Consider the following 22,268-nt stretch of genomic DNA (forward strand, 5'->3'; position numbering starts at 1 on the left):
GGATCAAACTGTTTAAAACACATGCTCAAAGTAAGCCGGATTTTGCTGATGTGTTTATGTGGACAATGACTATGTTTTAAAAATGCGCTTATCCAGAAAAGCCTGGTTTGGACACTTTACGGGCAGAAGAAACATTTCTAGAAAAAATTATGCATTCCTGTCTTTTTATGCCTTTATTAGATACTAACTTGAATTGTTATTCAAATTAATTAATCAATCATTTTTTATATTTTATTGTAATGTATAGACAAGGCTTTTAGTGACAATCATGTATTGCGTTACAATTATGTGTAAAAAGAAAATAATTCATATTTGGCCTCAAATCATCTGAGGCCCCCCAGGTTGGGAACCACTGGTCTAGAGCACCAACTTGCTGGTTGCGTGGAGACCAAATACAAATAGTCCAGTTCTCCTTTTGTGAAAGTAATACCCTTAACAATCATTTTTCATAAGCACAGGGACCAATGTGAAACTAAAGTGACACATTTGAGTGAGTTTTATGAGATCTCAAAACTCTGTGGAACCACTCAAAGAGTCAGAGGAAGGTCTTGAGGGTTTGTTTCTTTCCGCTTTCCACAGAAAAGCCATACATCGTGAAGCACCCGGAGGACAAAGCGCGTTATGAGGGAGGACGGGTGATGTTGTGCTGCAAGGCAACGGGATCACCAGCACCTGACAAATACTACTGGTGAGATACATGATAGATGAAGCACAGAACTAGCTAGCTACAGAGTGATCACTTTTGCATATTTGTAAGTCTATATTTTGGAGGTCCCTTAAAATGTCTACTAAAGGAGCATTAATCAGTAACTTCTCAGATGTTTTGGACTTTAACCGGTTATGAGTCTATGTCTTGTCAGCTGCTTAATATGTTCATAAGTTAGCAACTTAATACCCTCTGCTGTTTGGTATGGGCCTGTAGCGTGCAACGTTTTTTATCTGTGGCTGAAAACATCTGCCTTTTCTATCAGAAAAAGCTAATAAAGACCTTGAGACATGACAAAAAAAAATCTAGTCCCTGACTAGAAAACCAAAACAATGAGCTGAAAGACACTAAATAAAGGCTAAAGGGAACTGCAGAGTCAGGTGAAGTTGTCCCAAGTTATTTGATCTATTTATAATATAATTATCAATCATTACGAACAAACATCTTTTTAAAAAGAAATGGAAACAATTGTATTTTTCTTGTCTCTGTAACTATTCTCCAAGGTTCCACAATGGGACTCTGCTGGACAGGAAGGTGTACAAGTATGACGAGGACCTCGTTCTGTGGGACCTAAAGCCAGAGCAGTCCGGGCTGTACTACTGCAAGACCAGCAGCTCTGCAGGCAGCATCAAGTCCTCTGCAGCCCTCCTCACTGTGATGGGTATATATGCTTATTCTTGGATCTCTTACTGAAAGCAATTGAGCACATCCATCTGTAGACCAGTTCTAACCACACCAATCTGCTGGTTTGAGGTCAGTTTAATGACATATATTAGCGCATGAAATGCTAAAAAGTTGTGGAGAAAAATGAAAATAAACATTTATTCACACAGAAAAAAAAACATAAACGGCAAAGTAATGTAATGTAAACCATAATTCATCATCATCAGCCTGGACTAAAAATAATCGACTATGATGATAGCGATACACAGGGATTATAGCTAAGCATGGCTGCGGTCCCAGTGCATTTGACAATGACGTTTTAAGTCAAAGTTCGACACAGTTTCAAGTGAAACCACTGACAGAAAGCAAACAACCACAATTTATTTTTAGTGGATAAAAAGCAGCTGCCTCTGGGCTTGAATTCACATTTTAAGAGGAATGTCAGCACTGAACTCCAACCAAGACATTATTGAGCCATGACCATGCATAAAGAGGATTCAAACAAAACCCCTGTGTCTTACAACTAATGGAGGGTTTGTTAATAGACTGCCTTTCTTCTGAGAAAATAAATCATTAAATTCTAAGAAAACAGGAAAATTCAAATATCAGAGCTTGCGCGAATTGGCGGCGCTTATAGCAGTTCATTTGTATTATGTTGATTTTGGTTAAAGCAGTGGCTTCGTCAACTGCAAAGCTTTATTGTATGAGATGGATCTGTACACTGGAAAACCTCACTCCCAATATCTTCAGAACTTGAGAGATGTAACTCAAGATTGTCTATAAATCCAGTTTTTTCTCTCTTTCAGATTCAGACAAGTAAGTGATTCCAGATCCTTGTGGGAAAGCAACCCATTGCTTATATATCTAAGGCACTTTTAGCTTTTTATGAAAGAGTGCAAAAGTAATCTATGAAAGTCCACAGACCAATCCCTGCACTCCAAAAGCCATTATGGCAAGAGACGATATATGTGTGCAGGGTAACACCTGCTCCTCAGAGCAGGATGACTCTTATTCCTTTAACACAGTGTGGTTTCTTCTTACATTTTATATTATTCAGAAGTTGAATTAGATTTCCCATAAAATGTGATAACCACAGTTCTAGAGTAGAAGTTACATAATCTTTCATCGAAGAAAACTCTCAGTCCTGTTGGTAAAGCCATTAGCAGCACAGTAATAATATTTAAAACGCATCACACTGCTCCATGTGTCTGCAATTATCGACTTACTTGGGAGATTTGGAGGTTAAAAAGGAAACTTGACTTGAAGTTCCACCATTATATCATGCACATTTAGTATTCTGTCAATGTTTGGCTGAACAAGAAATATTTCTTTCCATCTCCTATCTGGATGGTTGGTAAATACATTTCCTCATCATGTCGTATTACTCTTTCGTAGACATTTAACTGTCCAACTTGGCCAATCACAGAAACTCTGCGCCAGGCCATTTAGACATGGTGTGTGTGTTACAATAAATTATGCATGTTTTTTTTATCAATTTGTGAAACAGGAAGACAGGAATAATATATATTAAAAACCAAATTGGAAAGTTTGAATTTATTCACTTCCGCTCATTTAGTTATTTTTTCAAATAATAAAAACGGATACGACAAGAGAAAGGATAACTCTAACGGTTACGCTTTTTATGTTTTACAATTTATCTTTTATATTTCTCATGTCAACACCAGCTAATGCAATTTATTTTCCTTTTCTCAGCAAAAGGAAAGCCAGCATGCAATTCTACCCCTGAGAGGCACCTCATCAGACTGCCGATGGACTGTGTTCAACCGGGGACAGACTCCATGCACTTCAACGCTGGCCGTTGCCCTCATAACAAATGTGCTGGCTCCCTGGACTTTGATATGCGCTGCAAAGATGGAACTGGTTTCTGCTGCGGAGTCCAAAATATGGAAAGTCGAATCATTGACTGTGGGAGCTACAGCCTCCCAATCCGGGCTGTGACACAATGCGGCTGTCAGAAATGTTTGCAGCCTACTGTAATAGTCCGTGGCAGAGTGGTCACAGCTGATAATGATGAGCCTCTGCGTTTCGGGCACATCTACATTGGTAAAGAGAGGTTGGGCACCACTGGATTCCAAGGAGGGTTCACTTTACACATTAATCCTGATACAGAGAGATTGGTGGTCAATTTTGTTGACCCCTCTCAGAATTTCATTGACACTCCCAAGGTGTTCCTTCTTGATAAGAAAGGTGGGTCCATCTACCATAACGTGAAGGTGATGAGAAAGAAGACACCTATTGATATTAATGCAGGAGAGACCAACTCTATCAGTCTAGGGGAAATTGAAGGGGAAGACCCCATTGGTCAGTTAGTTATTCCTCCCAACTCCTTCCACAAGGAAAATGGAGAACTCTATGAGGGAACTGTAAAGGCCAGCGTCACATTCATTGACCCAAGAAATATCACTACGGCAGCCGCAGCCCCCGGCGATCTAAACTTTGTAGATGATGAGGGTGACATGCTCCCTTTGCGGACCTATGGCATGTTCTCTGTGGACTTCAGAGATGAGTCCAACAAGGAGGTACTTGGAACTGGAGCTGTTCAAGTTCTTCTCGATACGCAGCATGTCAAAATGGAAGAACACATTCCCAAAATGAAACTGTGGTCTTTAAATCCGGACACAGGAGTCTGGGAAGAGGAGAGTGACTTCTCCTACACCACAACAAGTGCTGGTGGTCATGGGCGGAGCAAACGAGAGGACCGCACGTTCCTAATAGGCAACATGGAGATCAGAGAACGTAGACTCTTCAATTTAGACGTGCCAGAAAACCGACGATGCTATGTTAAAGTCCGTGCCTACATGAGTGATAAGTTCTTATCTAGTGAACAGCTTGAGGGTGTTGTGATCACCTTGATAAATTTGGAACCCAAACCTGGATTTTCCTCTAATCCTAGGGCATGGGGTCGTTTTGACAGCGTCATAACTGGAACCAACGGGGCCTGCTTACCAGCTTTCTGTGATGCCCAAAGGCCTGATGCTTACACAGCTTATGTCACAGCAATGATGGGTGGGGAAGAACTGGAGGCAGCTCCTTCCTCACCTAAGATGAATCCAAACATCATTGGAGTGTCTCAGCCATATCTGGGTAAAATAGACTACCAGCGGTCAGATCATGAGGATCCAGCTCTGAAGAAAACAGCTTTCAAAATGAATTTGGCAAAGCCTAACCAAAATAATTTTGACGAGACCAATGGGCCAATATATCCATATGTGAATTTAATCGGTTGTGAAAATGCCCCTTTCGATGCAAATCATTTCAGATTCTTTAGAGTGGAAAAGGACAAGTATGAATACAATGTTGTTCCCTTTGAAGAGAATGATTTGACGACCTGGACAGGAGACTACCTCTCATGGTGGCCTAATCCCCAGGAGTTCAGAGCATGCTTCATTAAGGTCAAGATCCATGGACAGAAGGAAGTGATGGTCAGGTCGAAGAATTCGGGAGGAACACACCGAGAAACTAAAGGCAAACTTTATGGAATAAGAGACATCCGCAGCACCCGGGACATGCGAGAGGCCAACACCTCAGCAGCCTGTGTAGAGTTCAAATGCAGCGGCATGCTGTTTGATCAAGATGAGGTAGACAGATCCATCATAACACTCCTCCCACAGGGGAACTGTCGCAGGACGGGCACCAATGGCCTTCTACAAGAGTATCTCATCAAACATCCACCAGTAGCCCACAACAACGAGTCACATGGATTCACCATGCTAGCCCCTTTTGATCCTTTGGGACACAACTATGGCATCTACACAGTCACAGACCAGAACCCAAGGGTGGCCAAAGAGATTGCTATAGGCCGCTGCTTTGATGGCACCTCAGACGGTTTTTCCAGGGAGATGAAGTCAGACTCTGGGGTGGCGTTGACCTTCAGCTGTCCAGAGAGGAAAATTAACAGAGAAAGCCTTTTCCAGCGTCTGCAGACCAACCCGGGTCAGTCTCTGGCTCAGATGGCGAGGGACATGAGGGAGTCAGCAGGTCTGCAAGTGCAGGGATTATCCAGCCAGATTGTGGCCTATCCTTCAGAGCAGCGGGGCAGGGCCCAGAGTCGCAGAGTCAGCTCTACAACCAGGAGGAGAGTGTCCACGCAAACACAGCAACGCCAATAGATGTTTCAAGGTCTGTAGGATGAGTTAGGATGAATTCATGTAACTTAACACTGACAATAATACCTGAATGATTTAAATACCGTTTCTTTTTTATTTGTAGGTCTTCTGTCAAGACTCATGACAAGGATGTCATCAAATCAAGGATGTCGAAGTTGCCCGTCTGTTCATGAGTATACTCCTTCATAACTGTGGAGGCATAAAACTGAGGCAGACAGCAACTAAGCCAAATGAATGAGATCGATTTAAGATATTGTTTAGACTTACCAGTATGCTTACTTGAAGGGATTGGTATATTGTTTCCTCCTCCCTCTTAAAAGACATGCAAATATTTGACTATGTGTTACGCTGTGACTGGCATTTACTTAATAAGCTTTTGTCTGAGTTTATGTATGAAGAAAATAGACTGAAGTTTGACATTGTTACTTTTATAGATCTCATTTTTAGCATTCCAGTTTCTCCATGGCGTTTTGCTGATTTCTCTCAAAGCTTGAGTTTAAACCAAACTGAAAATACTACGTCACGCCCCAAGCACTTCATGAATGGCCATTGCTTTCCATTTAAATGTATTTTAAAGATCAGAAAGGAACCAACTTGAGGCCCTTGTTGTCTGCAGAAGACACTGATTCCTTTTTCTACAAACCAGAAAAAATCTCTCCACCTAAGAGACACATGCAGGCATGCCACCCAGGGAGCAGAGGATGTTTTCAGTCATGCTTCGTAATGTTTTTCACTAGCATGCTACATTACCAACTGTGATTCAGCCAAACGTCCATTCACACCTACTTAAAATGTGCAAGAACGAGACCATGGCAAAAACAAGCATGGATCTTACTAGCAGCAGGCAGTCTAAAAAGAGCATAGTTGATTTAGAGGTATGACATAATGTATGTCTGTCCTCTGCACATTACAAAGTAAAACCAAAGAAAATGTTACCCAAATACATATTTCCAAATAGTTTTCAGAAACCATTCGAGAGAGTTATTCAGTGTCTAAGGGGAATTTTGTTGTCAGGTAATGCGCTTGTGAGCTGCCTTTGCATCTGTGTGCAAGTGCAATAACTATATAATTTAACTTGAGCTCTCAAAATTAGCATGTAACAAACGAGTACAGTACATAAAGAGTGCTGCTGCTAAATGAAACAAGAACTTATTTAGTACGTGAGGCAGATAATGTGGTAAAGGTGTGTGTAGGAGATCTTGTGCAGGATTCTTCTGACACAAAATAACTTAACTCTCATGTAATCAGTCTTCAACGCTCTGAACTGCGCAGGACCTATTAACCTTTTTTATACTTTGCTGCATGGCTCAGAAGATTATACAATTCGTACACTACAGCGATCTTTTCAACTACAGAGCAATCTTTCTGGTGGTTAAACTCGGTGAAGACTTATTTTCCTTTACAAGACTTATTGTATGACTCTGACAATTAAAGAGTGAACACACTTGTGGACTTAAAGGCCCTGTTTTCATAAATCCTGTTAATGAGATATATTGCGACAGAATATTAGATTTAAATACCACAAATAAAGCTATTTACATTGAGGTTGGTGATAGAAAGAGATGTCCCTTTGTCATAAAAGTCCAAAACTTGTTTATGCGCAAAATTGCAACTGCAGACCCATGGAAAAAGCTCTGCAAGCTGAACTAATTGAAGACCATATGAGGGGGGGAATGGTCCATGGAGAGACCAGGAGAGGCTGAATAGTAAACATAAGCCTGCTGTTAATTAAAAAGTAAATTACATATCCTCTTGAGAACTATTAAAACAGTTTGAACCTGACTTTCACAAAGAGAAAAACAAGTTAATTTCCAATGTACAAAGGATAGAGTTAAGTCATCAACAATATACTGAGCCCAAGAGGGGTATGGTCAAACCATTAACTGTTCAGGTAACTCCATTTAAGCCTGATTACCTTATCATTCCTTATATGCAACAGCCCTATTGTTTGTGTGGTGCCATTGTGAAGTTAAATGCAAGAAATTGAAGCCATACACTATATTGTAACCCTACACTTAAACTTGGCCCCATGTCGTAAAAAACAATATTTTTCCATTATGAACTAAGAGCAGCACACTCCAGAAAAACACTCAAAAACAGCTTTAAAGGGTGAAAACACATGGTATCTAGCCATTATTGCTGACCTCTGTAATCACAGGACTGTGGGCCGTCCACGACTCAGATCTCCAGATGAAAACAAACATTTTCCCGAAGCAGGCATAGCATTGACAGCGTACAGAAAAGATGATGATTGCATCCAGGTGTGGGAAGAGATAAGTCCTATAAAAAAAGGAATGGTTGTGTGAGGTCAGCTGAGGAGGCCCAACAGCTGTGGAGCAACTGGAGGAAATGTTAGACCAAAGACATCAAGAGAAAAAATAACAGCAATATTATCTAGTGATGGATTTAATCATTTTTAGGAAACTGTTTGGTAAAGGGAAAAAAAGAAAGGAAAATATTAGTGGACTTTGGCCTCCCGGACCATCACTTACAGAATCTCAGGCTTCAAGAGAGGTTGCACACGGAAAAGAGCCGAACAAAACTTTGACAGGAGAATTGTCTTATTCATGAGGAGAAGCTATCAGGGGGATTTGGAGGACAAGGTAGCAATAATAGGCTGAGTAAGCTATTATGCAAGGCTTTGCATGGGAAAGTTAGCTGAGCTCTCCAAACAGTTACTTTGTCTTCTGGGGAACTTCAAAGGAGATTAAAGGACCTCCGCAATGTTTGGTTTAATGACTAAAGAAAAAAGTTTCCAAAGTCTTTAGAATCAAGTAAAGAGAATTGAAGCCTGGTTCCAACAGATAAAACCCCACTGCATGGAAATACAAATGTTCATCTCATCAAATTGGCAGTAAACTATTGTTACAGATGTAGCCGACAATCAAGTCTATTTATCCCCTCAGACCTACTGGCTAAACTTGGGTTGTTTTTGCAACAACAACACAAAGTGGATTGCTTTTTTAAACCAGAGTTTGCCTCCTTGTCAAAGAATGGGGTTGCATGTAAAGCTAGGCAGCACAATGTAACCTTAGGGCAAAAAAAATACTCTCCCTCCACCAGAAACCACCAAGATTTTCTCCTTAAATGAAGCATGAACCGATTAATCCATTTTCTATTCTGAACAGTCCAGCTGGTCTCAACCAGACCATAATTTATTCAGGGGGTCTTTCTTAAACCTTTCCACCGCTGTCTGGAGTTTGTGAAGAGTTGTATATTTGCCACTGTGCTCTAGGGAGTAGAAGAATTACATAAATAACTTGTGATAATACTCTGTAAACGCTTAAATATTGCATGTCGATGCATCTTGTTTCTCTCTGAATTAAGTTTTTATTTGTAAATTGTGTATTGTATGAAATCTACTATTATTGTACGAACAAGACTGTAAATAAATAATTTTGTGTAAACATTTTGAACTATTTTCTGTGTAATTTTTAAAGTATATGAACACAATTTAAACGGTTTAATAATTTCACATTTCTGAATGTAAGAAAACAAATTGTTTTCAGTGATGCAAACAAACAATAATTTAATTTGTGATCTAAACAATAATGCTGAGCTCTGCAAAAGTCACAACAATAAATATAGTTTGAAACATACGAAACAACAGAAGCTAACAGTGCATGTGATAGGTGGTTGAAATCAAATGTGGCTAAAGTAACAATGCAGTCTGCAGACATTTTTTACATATAAACCAGATACATAATTTTCACAAGAAACTAAATGCATTCAAATTAGCCCATCATATATAATAACTTTAAGGAAACATATAGCAACAGATGGTAATGCTGGTTTTCTCAGTAGTACTCACAGAATATCATGTAATGTGCAGAATCCTGACAATGTTTACTTCGATTTTTCCACTGACTCAAAATAGCTGCATGTCCATTGTGTGTGTCTATTACCCTTCAGGTGATGAGTTATACTGCACACAGAAAAAACACTCCTGCACACTACAGACATTTTTAGCCAGTGGAATTATTACTGTAATAAAGTTGCACAGCAAGGATCACAGCAGGGCAGGGGGGAAAGTGTGTGTTGCCTCTGACACCTTCAGGATGGGCCCTGCGCCTCTGCCAGAAAATGGAGCTGACAGAAAACACAGTGAGTGACTGCCCTCACCGCTGGGTAAGAAATGCATCAGTGCACACACACATTAAGCTAGAAAAAACATTTATTTTTGAGACCAATGGTGCATTTAAGGTCATGAACCTTCCTGCGGCGCTTTAACTGTTTCTTTTGAGCCCAATTGCGTCAATAACAGACAAACCTGTCTGTGCACAGGCCAGGAGTGGAGAGAATTGCTGTGTGAGAAGTCTTAACTCTGACTGCCATCAAACGTAATTGCAGTGCCCTTCATGTGTGTTTTACTTGCTGGAACTCTATTCGGGTTAAAAAAACGGTCCAAAATCAAATCATTAAAAGGGAGTTCTCTGTTTGGTGACATCACTGGAATAAATGTCTACATTTATGCAAAGGCCACAACTCAACAAGTGTGACTGATCGCTTGCAAGTTAAAGAGTTTGAAGCCTCTGGTAATGCTTGTTGAAGACATTGAAGATAATTAATGGTGGGAATAACAATAAGACCTTTTAGTTGGATATTAACGTCATTACACTTCCACCATGACATGGTTCTACAAATTACTCCACTGTAATTAGTGGAAACTCTTGTATTACTTTTTGGAATGGACTGTCAGTCACTTAAGACTTCAAAATTACATACTACAACTAAAAATGACAATCTACATGTGTTTTTCTCATATAAACCAGACATTGATGTTCATGTCATACTCATTTGTACGATTCATTTTGTCCACTTGAACTGCATTTACAAATCACTAGATTATCATTGCATTTTGCATATTTTGTATAAATCATATTACCTCTATCATGACTGTAAAGCAAGAATCATTATTTCTGGATGCATGTGAATTCCTCCCCTCATTGCAATTATACTTAGTTGTCCATTTTCCTTTTGTATTTAAATCAGAAAGGATATTTGGGAGCAAAACAGGGCAGTAATTGCTTGCTAGTAAGCATATAAGACGAGCAATGGATGGACAAGTAGAAAATCTAAGAATAAAGATTAACATTTTTTAAATGTTTTAGCTCAAATGCCAAGACATTTAAACTATATCACTCTATATTATTTAAATCAGAAATAATAAAATGATTATCTTAAAGAATCCTACTAAATCTGGTCAATAGGCAAAATAGTTGTTATGCAGTAAAAATGTAATATTACATATGAAAAGTAAACTTTCTGTTTTGAAGTTATATCTGCTACGGTCTGGTGTATTATAAAAGCCTGTAGTGACGCTCCATGCTCAGTATCTGTGATGAATCTCTACCTGGAACAGCAGAAAGTACATCTCAGTTTCATGATGTCATGTCCTCTTCAGACAATCCTCTTGATATTGTCCTGAGTTCACAGCAATCAAAGCAGAAACAGTCTGTGAACATGATAGATAAGGCTCAGGAATGTTTCAGATGGCTTGGGTTTGTGGAACAAGTATTAAAAATAGACGGGCCTCACAAAGGGCTGAGGTTTTTCAACTCTTCTGATCCGCAGGAAAAGGCTCTAAGGAGAGACGATTGGCGTGTTTCACGTGCACGTTGCCATCCTCCAGCTTGACTTCATACACTTGTTGCTGTAAAAATAGAGAACACAAAGGCACATGAGAGGGAATAAACACATTGTAATTTACTGCGGTACTCATACAGCTGCTAAAAAACCAAGTAAGCTTACAGTGTATGTAATGTCACTTCTGATAAGTTAAAATGGAGCAAACCCTCCTGTGCAAACTCCAGAATAATTGTTTTTATATGTCTTCTATTGTTTGACTGGTGACATCACAGTAATGCACTGTACAGGAGAAACAATGGTTTATAAAATTGAACAAGATGTTTATGGAAAGTAAAGCTCTTGTTTGGATTGTTCATTGCAAGCAAACAATAGAAAAGGGGAATAAAAGGGGAACAAAACGTTAACTCTGACTTTGATTCCTCATGCTGTGTCAATCAGTGGAACTTTCTACGTCTGATCTGCCAACATGTCACTGGAAATGTTCACATTAACTTCCAGGTGCAGTCAGCGAGTGAAGCCTTTGCCTACAGGGCATTCTTTTGGAAATGTGATGCATATTTGATTTGTGATGATATTTTGGGAATCATTTGGGATCTAATTAATGTTTTTTCTACTCTAACTCACATTTGAATTATACCTTTCTAATCTGAGCAATGAAATGTAGCTGTTTTTGTGAAGAAGTAATACAGCAAGGACATATTTCATCTCTGACCTGTAAGGAGGTCCCAGACTTCCCAGTCCTGAGGTTGAAGTCATAGTCGTGCCAGGGACAGAAGACCTGCAGGACTCCGTCAGCTTCCTCGATGTCCCCCTCACACAGAGGACCGCCTGGGAGAAACAGGAAATTGTTACTCACATTTTCTCGCTTTAAAAAAACAAAACAAATGGCTTTTGATGTGCACCTTCTGGGAAAATGTGATGGTGAGGCTTGAATAACATGGTGTGAAACTGATGAAGCTATGTGACAGCAGGGGGCTGTCACGGGTGATATTTCCGGAGGCTATCAGCTGTGGGAAAAATGAACCATACTAATTTTGTGTAAGAGGTATACAGTTGTAGTCTGACCCACAGATGTTACATTCTTTACAATACGCTGAATACCCTTATCATATGCTACAATCACAAAAACGTTATATTGTGCATTATTTTTGCCTAGATAGCTAAAGGGTTAACATAAGCGACTGATACGTGTAGGTTGATGTTTTACCGGAATGTGCACAGCGAGCATCCATGGCGAAAAACTCCCCCTTCACGTAGAAGAGGCAGACATCAGACTTGAAGCCCAGGGAGCAGTACATCAGGCGGCAGCGCTTCTTGGAGAGCCCCTCGACCGGGCCTATGAGTCTCCATGAACCGCCTTCCGTGTTCCCCTCTTCATCTCCGGAGCCAGACGCCATGAAAGCACGGCGAAATGAACGGTTGTTTCTAAATTGCGCTACTAAATAGCTGCTTTTTTACGCCGGTTGAAATGCATCTGGCAGTTCGCTGGGTGAAAAAATGTCATATTAACCTCCAGGCCGAGAGGTTTGACCATCAGCTATACTGTATGCGGACTGAGCTTCCTCCATCCGGGCTGCGGAGAGCCGTCTCACCGTCACACCGAGGTACGCTGTGCGCTGGAGCATGGCTGCTCCTCATTTCAGCGACATGAAAGTGATGATAAACAAGCAGCACATTTAATCCCCACACATTTAAAAAATTTTGGTTTATCAGTTTCATATATGCTGGTCTAAGAATAATATAAATCACAAGTCGAAAAAGCGTGCAAAAATGGGCCTTTTATGTTGAACCTTAGCTAAAGCCTTAATATGGGGAATGCTCTCCATAATAAATAGTTTCATTCATCGACTTCAGACAAACCTCTCCTGTTCTTTCATTTGGGTCACAGTGTCACACTGTTTTATGTTCGAACAATTCAACTCTGCAGAAATGCCAATTTTCTGGGCTTTCCTGGTGGCCCTGTTGGGTTTATTGAGAACACTTTAATACACTATTGGACTCGTTTCCAAACTGTGTGGTAAATGTGGAAAATCACTTTTCATGTACTGTGCAAATAGTACAACACTATTCCTTAATTGTCAGTTACAAAGACTGTTATTGTTCTTTCATGGCAGACCATGATGCTTCAGACAGGTATTTGGCTGATTCCTTCAGGTTTACTTTTCCTAAATGTAGTTTCTTAACATTATTACAAATTGTTTGTTAGATCAGTGTCCCTGCCAGTGTTTTAGTTCCTGAGGCAGCACTACTTTATCAGAAATAGAGTTGATCGAACGGATAAAACAGAACCTCAGAAAGATATCTTAAAACAGTACAACTTCTGTCAGTCAGTTTAACCTTAGTAAGAACTTTTACATTTGTGAGTCGGCCATCTGTCCATGATCATAGAAGTTAAAGGTCTCATAATTATCACCAGTGTATACAACTGACCTTTCCATTGGAATTGAAATTGAGATTTTGAACACCTACAAGTTTGTCCAATTGGCAAGCGGCAAAAAAAAACAAAAAACATAAATGACGATCTGTATTTCTTAAACTTTTATTCACTTAGTTTCCAACGCTTTATTGCACCAGTTATAATTCTGCTGGCAGTTTAGCCTGGAGGTAATGTGAATTACTGTCTGGACTGAAGTGACGCTTAACAGAGGCCACTTGTTCCGATTCCTGACTTTGAGAATCATGTAAGTCTGCAGCGTAAGCGCAGAGGAAAGCATGTGTATCAAGAATGTGTACTGCGTCTTGTCAGAAGTTGGATCTCATCAAGAGTAAATGTGAACTCACTGAAGAAAAAGAGAGCCAGTGTAAAGAAACCTGAGCTAAGTTACCAAATTCTTAAATATGTACTGTTCAAGGCTAAAAGCCCTATTCAGAAACATTACCTCATCATCATAACTCACTCTACGTACAACTCCACCTGTGAGATTTTAAAAGTTAATACATATCATAATATATTTTAAATTGGATTGTAATCTATCTTTATGTACTAGCATGTCATAGTATTAAAGTCATATTTGTGTTATTTTTGTTAGAGTAGCTTTATTGTCAGTTAACTTCAGCATGGGTTTAACACTATGTGGAAATACCCAGAATAAAAGCAGCATTAAAATACAGCTGGGAATATGTTGTCGTGCTGATCAGCAGGTAGTCTTGAATCATGCAGTCTGAACTCAGAAGGGTCTGATTGGATAATCAACAACAGGGATTATTTTCAATAACGCAGCCAAGTACAGAAGGTTGGGTCGTGAGCTAATAAAATTGCCCCTTTAGTATTTCAGCCAACAATCTATACAGTGGACAGCCTGCAGTCTGGAGGTGGCACTGACACACTGACAGACATCACCAACGGCTCTGCTTTGGCCTGTGAAAGGTGTGAAAACCTGCAAGGCAAAAGTTGTGAATCAAATTAACTGAGCTCCAATTATTTTAATTTTTACACAGAAAAAAACAGTGATTACAGACATCACCATGATGTATTGTGGAAAAACTGAATCAGTAGGCTGGATGGGAGAAGTAAACAAAGGTGCCAACAGCAAGAAGTGGGCCAGAATGAGGAGTGCTCTGTCCGTACATTTCATTGACTTCTCGTTTCAATACTCCAACCACTGGACAGTGTAACTATTTGTATGAGGCAAAATTTGGTGTAGAGAAAGTCTGGCTCAGATGATGTATTAGACTTTGAGTTGAGTCCAAAGTCATCCATCATTAGCTTCATCTTGTCAACAAACCGGCTATCATCCTCAAATGTCTCTTAAATCATCTGCCAAGGATGGATGGAAGACAAAGTCTCCAGCCCAAATGTTTTTTATTAGCTAAGAAAGTGCTTTTGCCAAGCTCCAAACACTACTACCTGCTTGCTTTGCTTCTTGTTCTAAAACATCTTGTCATTCAAATGCTTCTCGTTTCATAAACCAATATGAGGACAGTCATGTTTCAAAGCTCCCACAAGGAGCTCATATTAGGATAAAAATTGTTTGCTTGGTGCTTGACGTCTTCTGTGGAACGTTAAAATACATAATATCGTTATGTCCCTTCAAATGCAAACCCAGACTCGACTTTGATGTTTAATGGACAGGAAACTGAATCCACATCTGACTGCTGGGCCGGTCCCAATGTCTGCCCTCACAGACCTGCATTGCCAATAAGCCCCAGGGTTCTGCACAGTCCCACTTTGAATACGATGAATGGTTGAAAGCCCTTTAATAAACTTTTAATGGACCTTATGCAAACCTTATAACCTGCAGACTTTGCCTAAAGGACTACCCCATAATATGTAGCATTTTAGTGTTAAAAATAGGAACATCAGGATGTCTAGAATCACCAACATATAGCAATGTCCTGTTAATTGTTTCTACTGTGGCTCAAATCATTATGCTGATGACTTTCTAGATCCAATCATAGTCTATATGATGTTAGTTTTGTTTGATTGATCAAAACAGTGGATGGCAAATCAACAGGAGAGAGACTGAATTTCCCCACGGAGGATAAAAATGGTCTCAAAGAGTACAAATACTTTCTATACGTTACAAACGTAATGTGAAAATGAAGCTAGAACCGGCAGAGTAACATTGTCTGGAGCAGCCTGGCTCTGGTTTCAGGTCATTCTGCTGGATATTTTCTTTAGCTGGTGGTTGCCGGGCAACATCAGGGTAACAACCAGGCTACAGGAAGTCATTGCGCCCGGCCAATAAATAGTCTGGCACATAATCCATCTAACACTGCATCATTTCATTTTTACAGTTTTTTGTGCTAACATTTTGTTTGAACAAACGGGATACGCAGTAAATTGTTTATAAGTGAGCTTTGGATGTGCTGGTAGTCAGGCTTTGTTACATACAAGCTTTTTATTGCTAAGCTAACTGCTGCTTGTGGAAACTTCGTTTTATATTTTATGTATGCACCATGACATCAAGTCAAATTCCTCGTATGTGTGAACCTACCTGGCAATAAACCCATTTCTGATTCTGATTCACATTAACCATACTGGTAGTAGGGATTATAGATGTGGAAAATTGTCAAGAAAGCCTTTGAAGTGTATATCTCAAAGAAAGCAGCCACAGATATCAAAATACTTAAAACCACGATCTTCCCGGTCTCAAGGTGCGTTTCACTAAAGACATGGCGCTAATTATAATGCAGCTTGAAAAGGCCTTTCACGTTTTTGAGCAGTTTGCCCTTTTTTTGCATTTGATTGTAATCCTCTGCAAAGTACAAGGCTCAACAATGTACAGTAAATACACTGACTAGGCAACACAATAGCAGTATGAAAAAATGTATTAAATATTATCAGACCTGGGGCCGTATTCACAAAGCATTTTATCTTACCGCTAGGAGTGCTCCTAACTCGCGCTAAAACATTTTACGTAGGAGTTTTTTCTTAAAAGTTATTCACAAAGCCGCTGAGACCTACTCATACTAAGGATACCTTAGTATGAGTAGGTCTCAGCGGCTTTGTGAATAACTTTTAAGAAAAAACTCCTACGTAAAATGTTTTAGCGCGAGTTAGGAGCACTCCTAGCGGNTTCTGACACTTGGTGAGTTCCCTGGAACACCGGGGACACATATTCATGTACAAAAGTGCATTTTGCATGATAGGTCACCTTTAAGATAGTCTGGAGTGACCTATGAAGTGAATACCATTGCCAGAGCCACACCAGGGCCAACCACACTTAGTTTTAATCTGTACTTAGAGAGGATTTCCAAAGAGAACAAACTGTTGCTTACTGTGACTTAAGTTTTTGTGATGTTACCAGAAGTGTGTGTAGAATGTCTACCAGGGAGTCATTATGTTGCTTTATCTGCTACCTTGAATATTTAAGCTACATGAATAGTTGTCTCTATCTCGGCCCCGACTGTGCACACAGAAAGCCCGGGGGAAATGGCCTGTGAAAACAACATGGCTCGCTCCGCTCTATCGCCGCTCTTCAGCTTGAACACACTCACACACTCTATCTCTCACTGGTTTTTTCGCTCCCTCTCTCTCTCTTACACAAGCAAATGAATTCCCGCTCCCACTGATCATAGCCATTCAGCCTCATCTGTCTTCATTGCAGGGGCTAGGGACGCAGCTGGTGGTGCTGTATTAGGGTGAGAGATGGCTCTCCGCTGTATTCAGCCCCCTACACGAGGTCCCACATCAGCAAAGTGGATAACTAGCCCCTGTCCCCTTGCTCTTCTGCTCAATCATGAAACCATTCCCATAAGTGGGTTCTAATTCACATGAAAAACAATGCTCATGTACAGCAGGATCCTCGGACAGACAGGCTTCCTTCTTAACGGACGAGGCATTTGAGAAACAAGGCAAATAGTAACATCTTCACACTTGTGCACAGAAAAAACACATTATGGAGGAGATGTTGCACACAAACTATTCATGTCCTCCTCCAACAATCTGGTTGAAGGAGGAAGTAAAGGCACTTGTTATGGAGTGGAGGAGGCTTCATGCTCCACCAGCTTCACAAAAAACCTCCTGTGTGTTTGTTTGAGAGGGAGAGATTTATGGCCAGTGTTTTAGGCTGACAGTGCTTCTGTGTGATTTATTACATGGTCCCATGTAGAAGGGAGGAGAGAAGGAGAGAGAGAGAGAGAGAGAGAGAGAGAGAGAGAGAGAGAGAGAGAGAGAGAGAGAAAATGTGTCAACAACAGCGAGTGATCTTGTGCAACTCTCTTTAAACAATATTAGGTCTACTTCAGATGCATGTTTGTGTTATTTGCCGTTACACACTGTTTTCCTTTCAGCTACATCACAACAAGATGTGGGTGATGGGCTCTTTAGGACATTAACTAGTTATTTGTGCATTTTTCAAAGAGAACATGCCTTGCAGAAAAGACTCATATGTCAGAAATGCACCTTTAAATATATAAATATATAACGTTTTGTTTCGACCTAAGTAGAAAAAGTACTATCTAGCATGCTTTAAGGATAATTGCCTGGTAATAACAGCTAAACATGCTTTACTTGAAAATGTAGAGAAAGCTTTTTTAGCCCTGAAACTTGGAAATGACTCCCCTTGCATGACAGTCAATCCATTTGTGCTATTTTCCAGCAGAAAGGCAGATGTGTTGGAATTGGGGTAGATTTATAAATGTGTTGTATTATTATGTCTAGAACCAGTCATAAACCCTTGTGGCAATGGAAAACTTTTAACATGAAAATACTGTTTTCAAATCCATCGCCATTTATGCAAACATTGCGTGAGTCTCCCTGAAGATTGTACAAAAACAGCTAACATGCTGATGTTCACTTCACGAGTCCTTTATTTCTTAATGTTCACTTTCCCAGATGGACGGGTCCCCTTTTAATAATCGATCCCTCCTCCATAAGTACTGCTCACCGCCGGCGGGAGAGGTTGCTTGAACGAACACTGTGATGTGGTTAGTAGCTGTTGGCAAATGCAGATTTCATCTTTCCTTTCATGGTCTATTGAGTGGCCTTTAAAAGAACTGAGCTTTCATTTTTTAAATCCTGACATTCAGTGTGAACAGCTTTAACATAAGATTGATGGACGTGTCTAGGATGGTGTTGTTTTAGTGAGCTTTTACATTTCCTCTGGCCATTACACCCGCCTCTCTGATGGATATTGCAGAACATGTTGAACCTGTTGATGCTTGAATGTCATTTAGGCTGAATTTATACTCAAAGCTTCCGTTGATCTCTGGAGCAAAAAAGCTACTGAGAAGTATGTATTACAAATTTGCATTTTGGGAGGTATGTCTTACAAAATGCATTGTTTTATAATCAGTCTCCAATAAAACATGTGTGATGTGAATTACATTTTTGTTTACGTGGAATGAAGGCCTTTGACTTCCATTATCCAGTCTATGATCTATTCAAGACTATCAATCTATCTATTCAAGACTTATAATGCACTCTATTGGTTTAAACAGGAGTACCCTGTGTGTTTTAAGAGGGCTGTTATGGAACATATGCAGATCAGTGAGGCTTGAAGTATACATGAGAAGAAAGACTGAGTATCTATAGCAGCAGCAGCAACGGTCTGTCAACAGACGGAAACAAGCTTAACATGTCTCCATGGGCCACTTTCAGAATGCAATGTTCCAACAACATTTTTTCTCTCTTTAACTCTCTGTTATGGGGCCCTAGCTACCAATATTTTTTAACCCACCTGAGTCCATGCATCATGTGTTTTTGTCACCTCCTTTACATCATGCTATCTCTGGTAAGGTTGCGTTAGTTGTTTTTCCTATGTCAGATGTGTGCTGTGCCATCCGGGCAAATTGGCAATTCAAGGTGTAACAAATTGTGGGTGGTTCGCCTGGTGGAGCCAAAGTGGTTCTTTAAGTTGATGGTCCTCGTGCGCCTCAGGGCTGAATATGAATAATAAGTTGATGTGGAAGGGCTTGATGTATTTCAGAGGGGGGGTGATTTATAGGCCTTTAAGAAGAACACTGCATCCAGGGTAGTGAGGAAACTGCCATTATGTTGAAGTGTGTTTGTGTTTACATCTTTGTTATGACTACAACAGCCATGAGGGCCAGAGGCGTTACTTTTTTTGGAGCACTTACGAGAATGTCTTCAAATGTGGCCCAATCCTCCACGTTTCGTCAAAGGTGACTGTGACCTCACAAAATGTTTCTGGACGTATCTGAATACATCATTTGCTACTCATGGCCATTTTAAATACATTTCCAATAAGATGACAATGTAATGTTAATATTGGCATGACAATTTGTTAAAAATAATATCGCAGACGCATATTAAAAGTCTTACAACATCCATAACGTTAAGTTACCACCTGCTTTTTCTCTCTCTCGCCATGACATTTCATAATAAGTAATGAGTAATTATCTAAAACCCATAGAACAACTTCTTGAGTCTTATTTCCCACTAGCCATGCCAATTGCAATCGGTGACTACAGTTTTTGGTTTATTGCAAATGGATATAGACAAACTCATATGTTTTATCATGTAGGGAAAGCAGAGAAAATGTCTCATGCATAATGATTTGATGTTGCATGGATAATAATGTTACATGCACAGTATATATGATTGTGCGCGCCTCTTACATTATTATGTCCAATTATTCAGCTCAACAATGTATGCAAAGGCCTTACCACTCAACGCAAGCTGCAGTTATTTATTTCCTGAATTATCATCTAGTATGCTCGGCTACAGTTGTTGTGTTACCCTCTTAGCCACAAATCATGAACTGATGTAATCCCCACCAGCATATATCTGATGCTATGTCCTCTAATCAACACAATATGTCCACACAATCCAACATAAAACCATTATCAAAAAGGCACGTCATGTCAGCTACAGATCTGTATTTTCAGATACTGAACTCCTTCCTCTTCACTATTCAGATGCTAATTTCTCTCACAGTGCGTCTGCTGAGCTAGGAACCTTGAAGAACAACACGTATTGTGTCTGGATATCATCACGACTGAGGACATGAAGGAAGGAATGTAGCATAGTCTGATCTCTCCTGCAGACATGTTTGCAGTGGAGGTGAAGAGGTGGGAGCAGACTTCACAGACAGTGACTCAGCGGCTCGCAGTCATGCCCTCGTTGTCTCTTGGGCACAGTTAAAGGATGTCTACCTTGGCAAATTGATTGGAAAAGAGAATTCTAAGGTTTAAGATTCATGCATGTCAAAAAGTGCACTTTACTAAGAGATGCCTTTTAGAAAATTGATGTGAATCTTCCACTCATAATGTCATAATGTTACCTTATATTACATGTAAGGAAATTATGATGTATAACATTACTTTAGATCACATTTATTCCGTCAGATTTCATTAAAAAGAAAATGGCATGCTATTTCTTAATGTCAGCGCTAACCTTTAAACATGGCGAAATAACACTAAGCATGTCAAAGTATATTTCCTGAGAGATGAACAATGTTGACACGTGGAGAAAGCAGACTGAAAATGTGAACAGAGTAGAAAGGGCCTGTGTTACATTTCAGCTCCATCGATCACAAAGTCCAATTTCAAAAGAAGCAAAACAGGCCATTAATCAACATTTCAAAGTTGATGATCTTCATTTATCTTTTTAAAATGTGATCCACACCAGTAATCTTGAGCGGTTCAGGTAGGGAAACACAACACATAAAGAATGTCCTACCTTAAAGTATGTTAATCACCATAATGAGTCAGACATCACACATTTAGGTGATTGGCAATTATCAGAAAGAGGTATGATTGCTTTCTGCAATTTTCTCTAATTGACATGAACATTTGTTCTGATGAGCCATCTCCCCATTCACCCTTTTCCCTTCACTTAGCCTGCTTTATGTTTGGAAAAATCCAAAGGATGCCTTCAGACCGTGCTGCTGCCAACAGTTTATTACTGTGGCTCTGTAATTGTGTGAGCAGCCATCTCATGTCATTAGATTTGATTATTACTCTGCATGGTCATATAACAGCAAACAAAGAGAGAGGCTACTTTATTGGTCCAGGTGGTGCAAACACTGTCCCTTAACCGCAATCCTATTTTTCCAAGATCCTGATGCGTCCATAAACACTGCTAAACAAATCAAAGAGTGGTCTCATGAAGACTTTCAAGAACAAGATCCTTCCATGGCCTCCCCTGTAACCAGATGTAAACATAAGTTAACTTTTATGAGATCAGAAATAAGTGTGCCTCCGTCCCTTTCCTCACAGCACTTGAGGATTTTCTTCTTGACAAATAATCCGACCACACTCATTTCAGGATTTGTGTGGCTTTGCTCAAAAGAGATGTCAGGCTGTTTTCTGATTATATGATGTTTTTCTTATAATGTCCTTCCCCTAGACGTGAGTACTGAACAGTGGTTGACCCTATTCAGGGTTTTCTTATCTTGAATGATTGAGTCCTGCTGCAGCATAAGAGGCCCAACCGTTACATCTACTTATGCACTAAGCACTGAGGGTTGAATTCTGAAAAGATTGCACAGTTTTTGTGTTCGCTTAACCTTTTTGATAGCTACTGTATCACAACCTTAAATAAAAAAATAAAAAAAGGTTTCCAAGGCCCCACAAATGACGAAATAGTGCCAAGCTTATAGCATCTTGGGGCTATGATGCTATTTGAACGTATTCAAATGAAGCAATATATATAGATCTTGAGCAAGATTGGCCCCTTTTTATACAAATTAGCCTCATTGCAAAAACAATCCACTTCACAAGGATGTGTGTGTGTGTGTGTGTGTGTGTGTGTGTGTGTGTGTGTGTGTGTGTGT

General features: G+C 39.9%; 2 protein-coding genes across 2 annotated transcripts in view; one reads left to right on the forward strand and one right to left on the reverse strand.

Moving 5' to 3' along the window:
• Nucleotides 1-8,908, forward strand: part of LOC104950620 (cartilage intermediate layer protein 1) — a 9,892-nt gene extending 984 nt beyond the window's left edge. The window contains exons 2-5 of the mRNA XM_010777160.1: nucleotides 580-688; nucleotides 1,210-1,367; nucleotides 3,083-5,509; nucleotides 5,600-8,908. Coding sequence (XP_010775462.1) covers nucleotides 580-688; nucleotides 1,210-1,367; nucleotides 3,083-5,499 — 2,684 coding nt within the window. The 3' untranslated portion in view covers nucleotides 5,500-5,509; nucleotides 5,600-8,908. The remainder of the gene's footprint in view (nucleotides 1-579; nucleotides 689-1,209; nucleotides 1,368-3,082; nucleotides 5,510-5,599) is intronic.
• A 100-nt stretch (nucleotides 8,909-9,008) lies between these two features.
• LOC104950605 (Rieske domain-containing protein) lies at nucleotides 9,009-12,658 on the reverse strand. Its single transcript, XM_010777143.1, has 3 exons — nucleotides 12,293-12,658; nucleotides 11,798-11,913; nucleotides 9,009-11,149 (listed from the first exon to the last, which is right to left on the reverse strand). The coding sequence occupies exons 1-3, from the start codon at nucleotides 12,480-12,482 to the stop codon at nucleotides 11,051-11,053; spliced, it is 405 nt and encodes a 134-aa protein (XP_010775445.1). The 5' UTR covers nucleotides 12,483-12,658; the 3' UTR covers nucleotides 9,009-11,050.
• Between the last annotated feature and the right edge of the window lie 9,610 nt (nucleotides 12,659-22,268).

The sequence above is a fragment of the Notothenia coriiceps genome, unplaced genomic scaffold (genome assembly GCF_000735185.1).
Source record: "Notothenia coriiceps isolate Sejong01 unplaced genomic scaffold, NC01 NC01_scaffold00017853, whole genome shotgun sequence".
Lineage (NCBI taxonomy): Eukaryota > Metazoa > Chordata > Actinopteri > Perciformes > Nototheniidae > Notothenia > Notothenia coriiceps.

Excerpts from the sequence above, each read along its gene's own strand:
- LOC104950605 (XM_010777143.1), bottom strand. The coding sequence starts at position 12,482 with ATGGCGTCTGGCTCCGGAGATGAAGAGGGGAACACGGAAGGCGGTTCA. Across the intron at positions 11,914-12,292 it reads TGCTCGCTGTGCACATTCCG|GCGGTCCTCTGTGTGAGGGG; the intron begins GTAAAACATCAA and ends TGTTTCTCCCAG. Across the intron at positions 11,150-11,797 it reads AGTCTGGGACCTCCTTACAG|CAACAAGTGTATGAAGTCAA; the intron begins GTCAGAGATGAA and ends CTATTTTTACAG.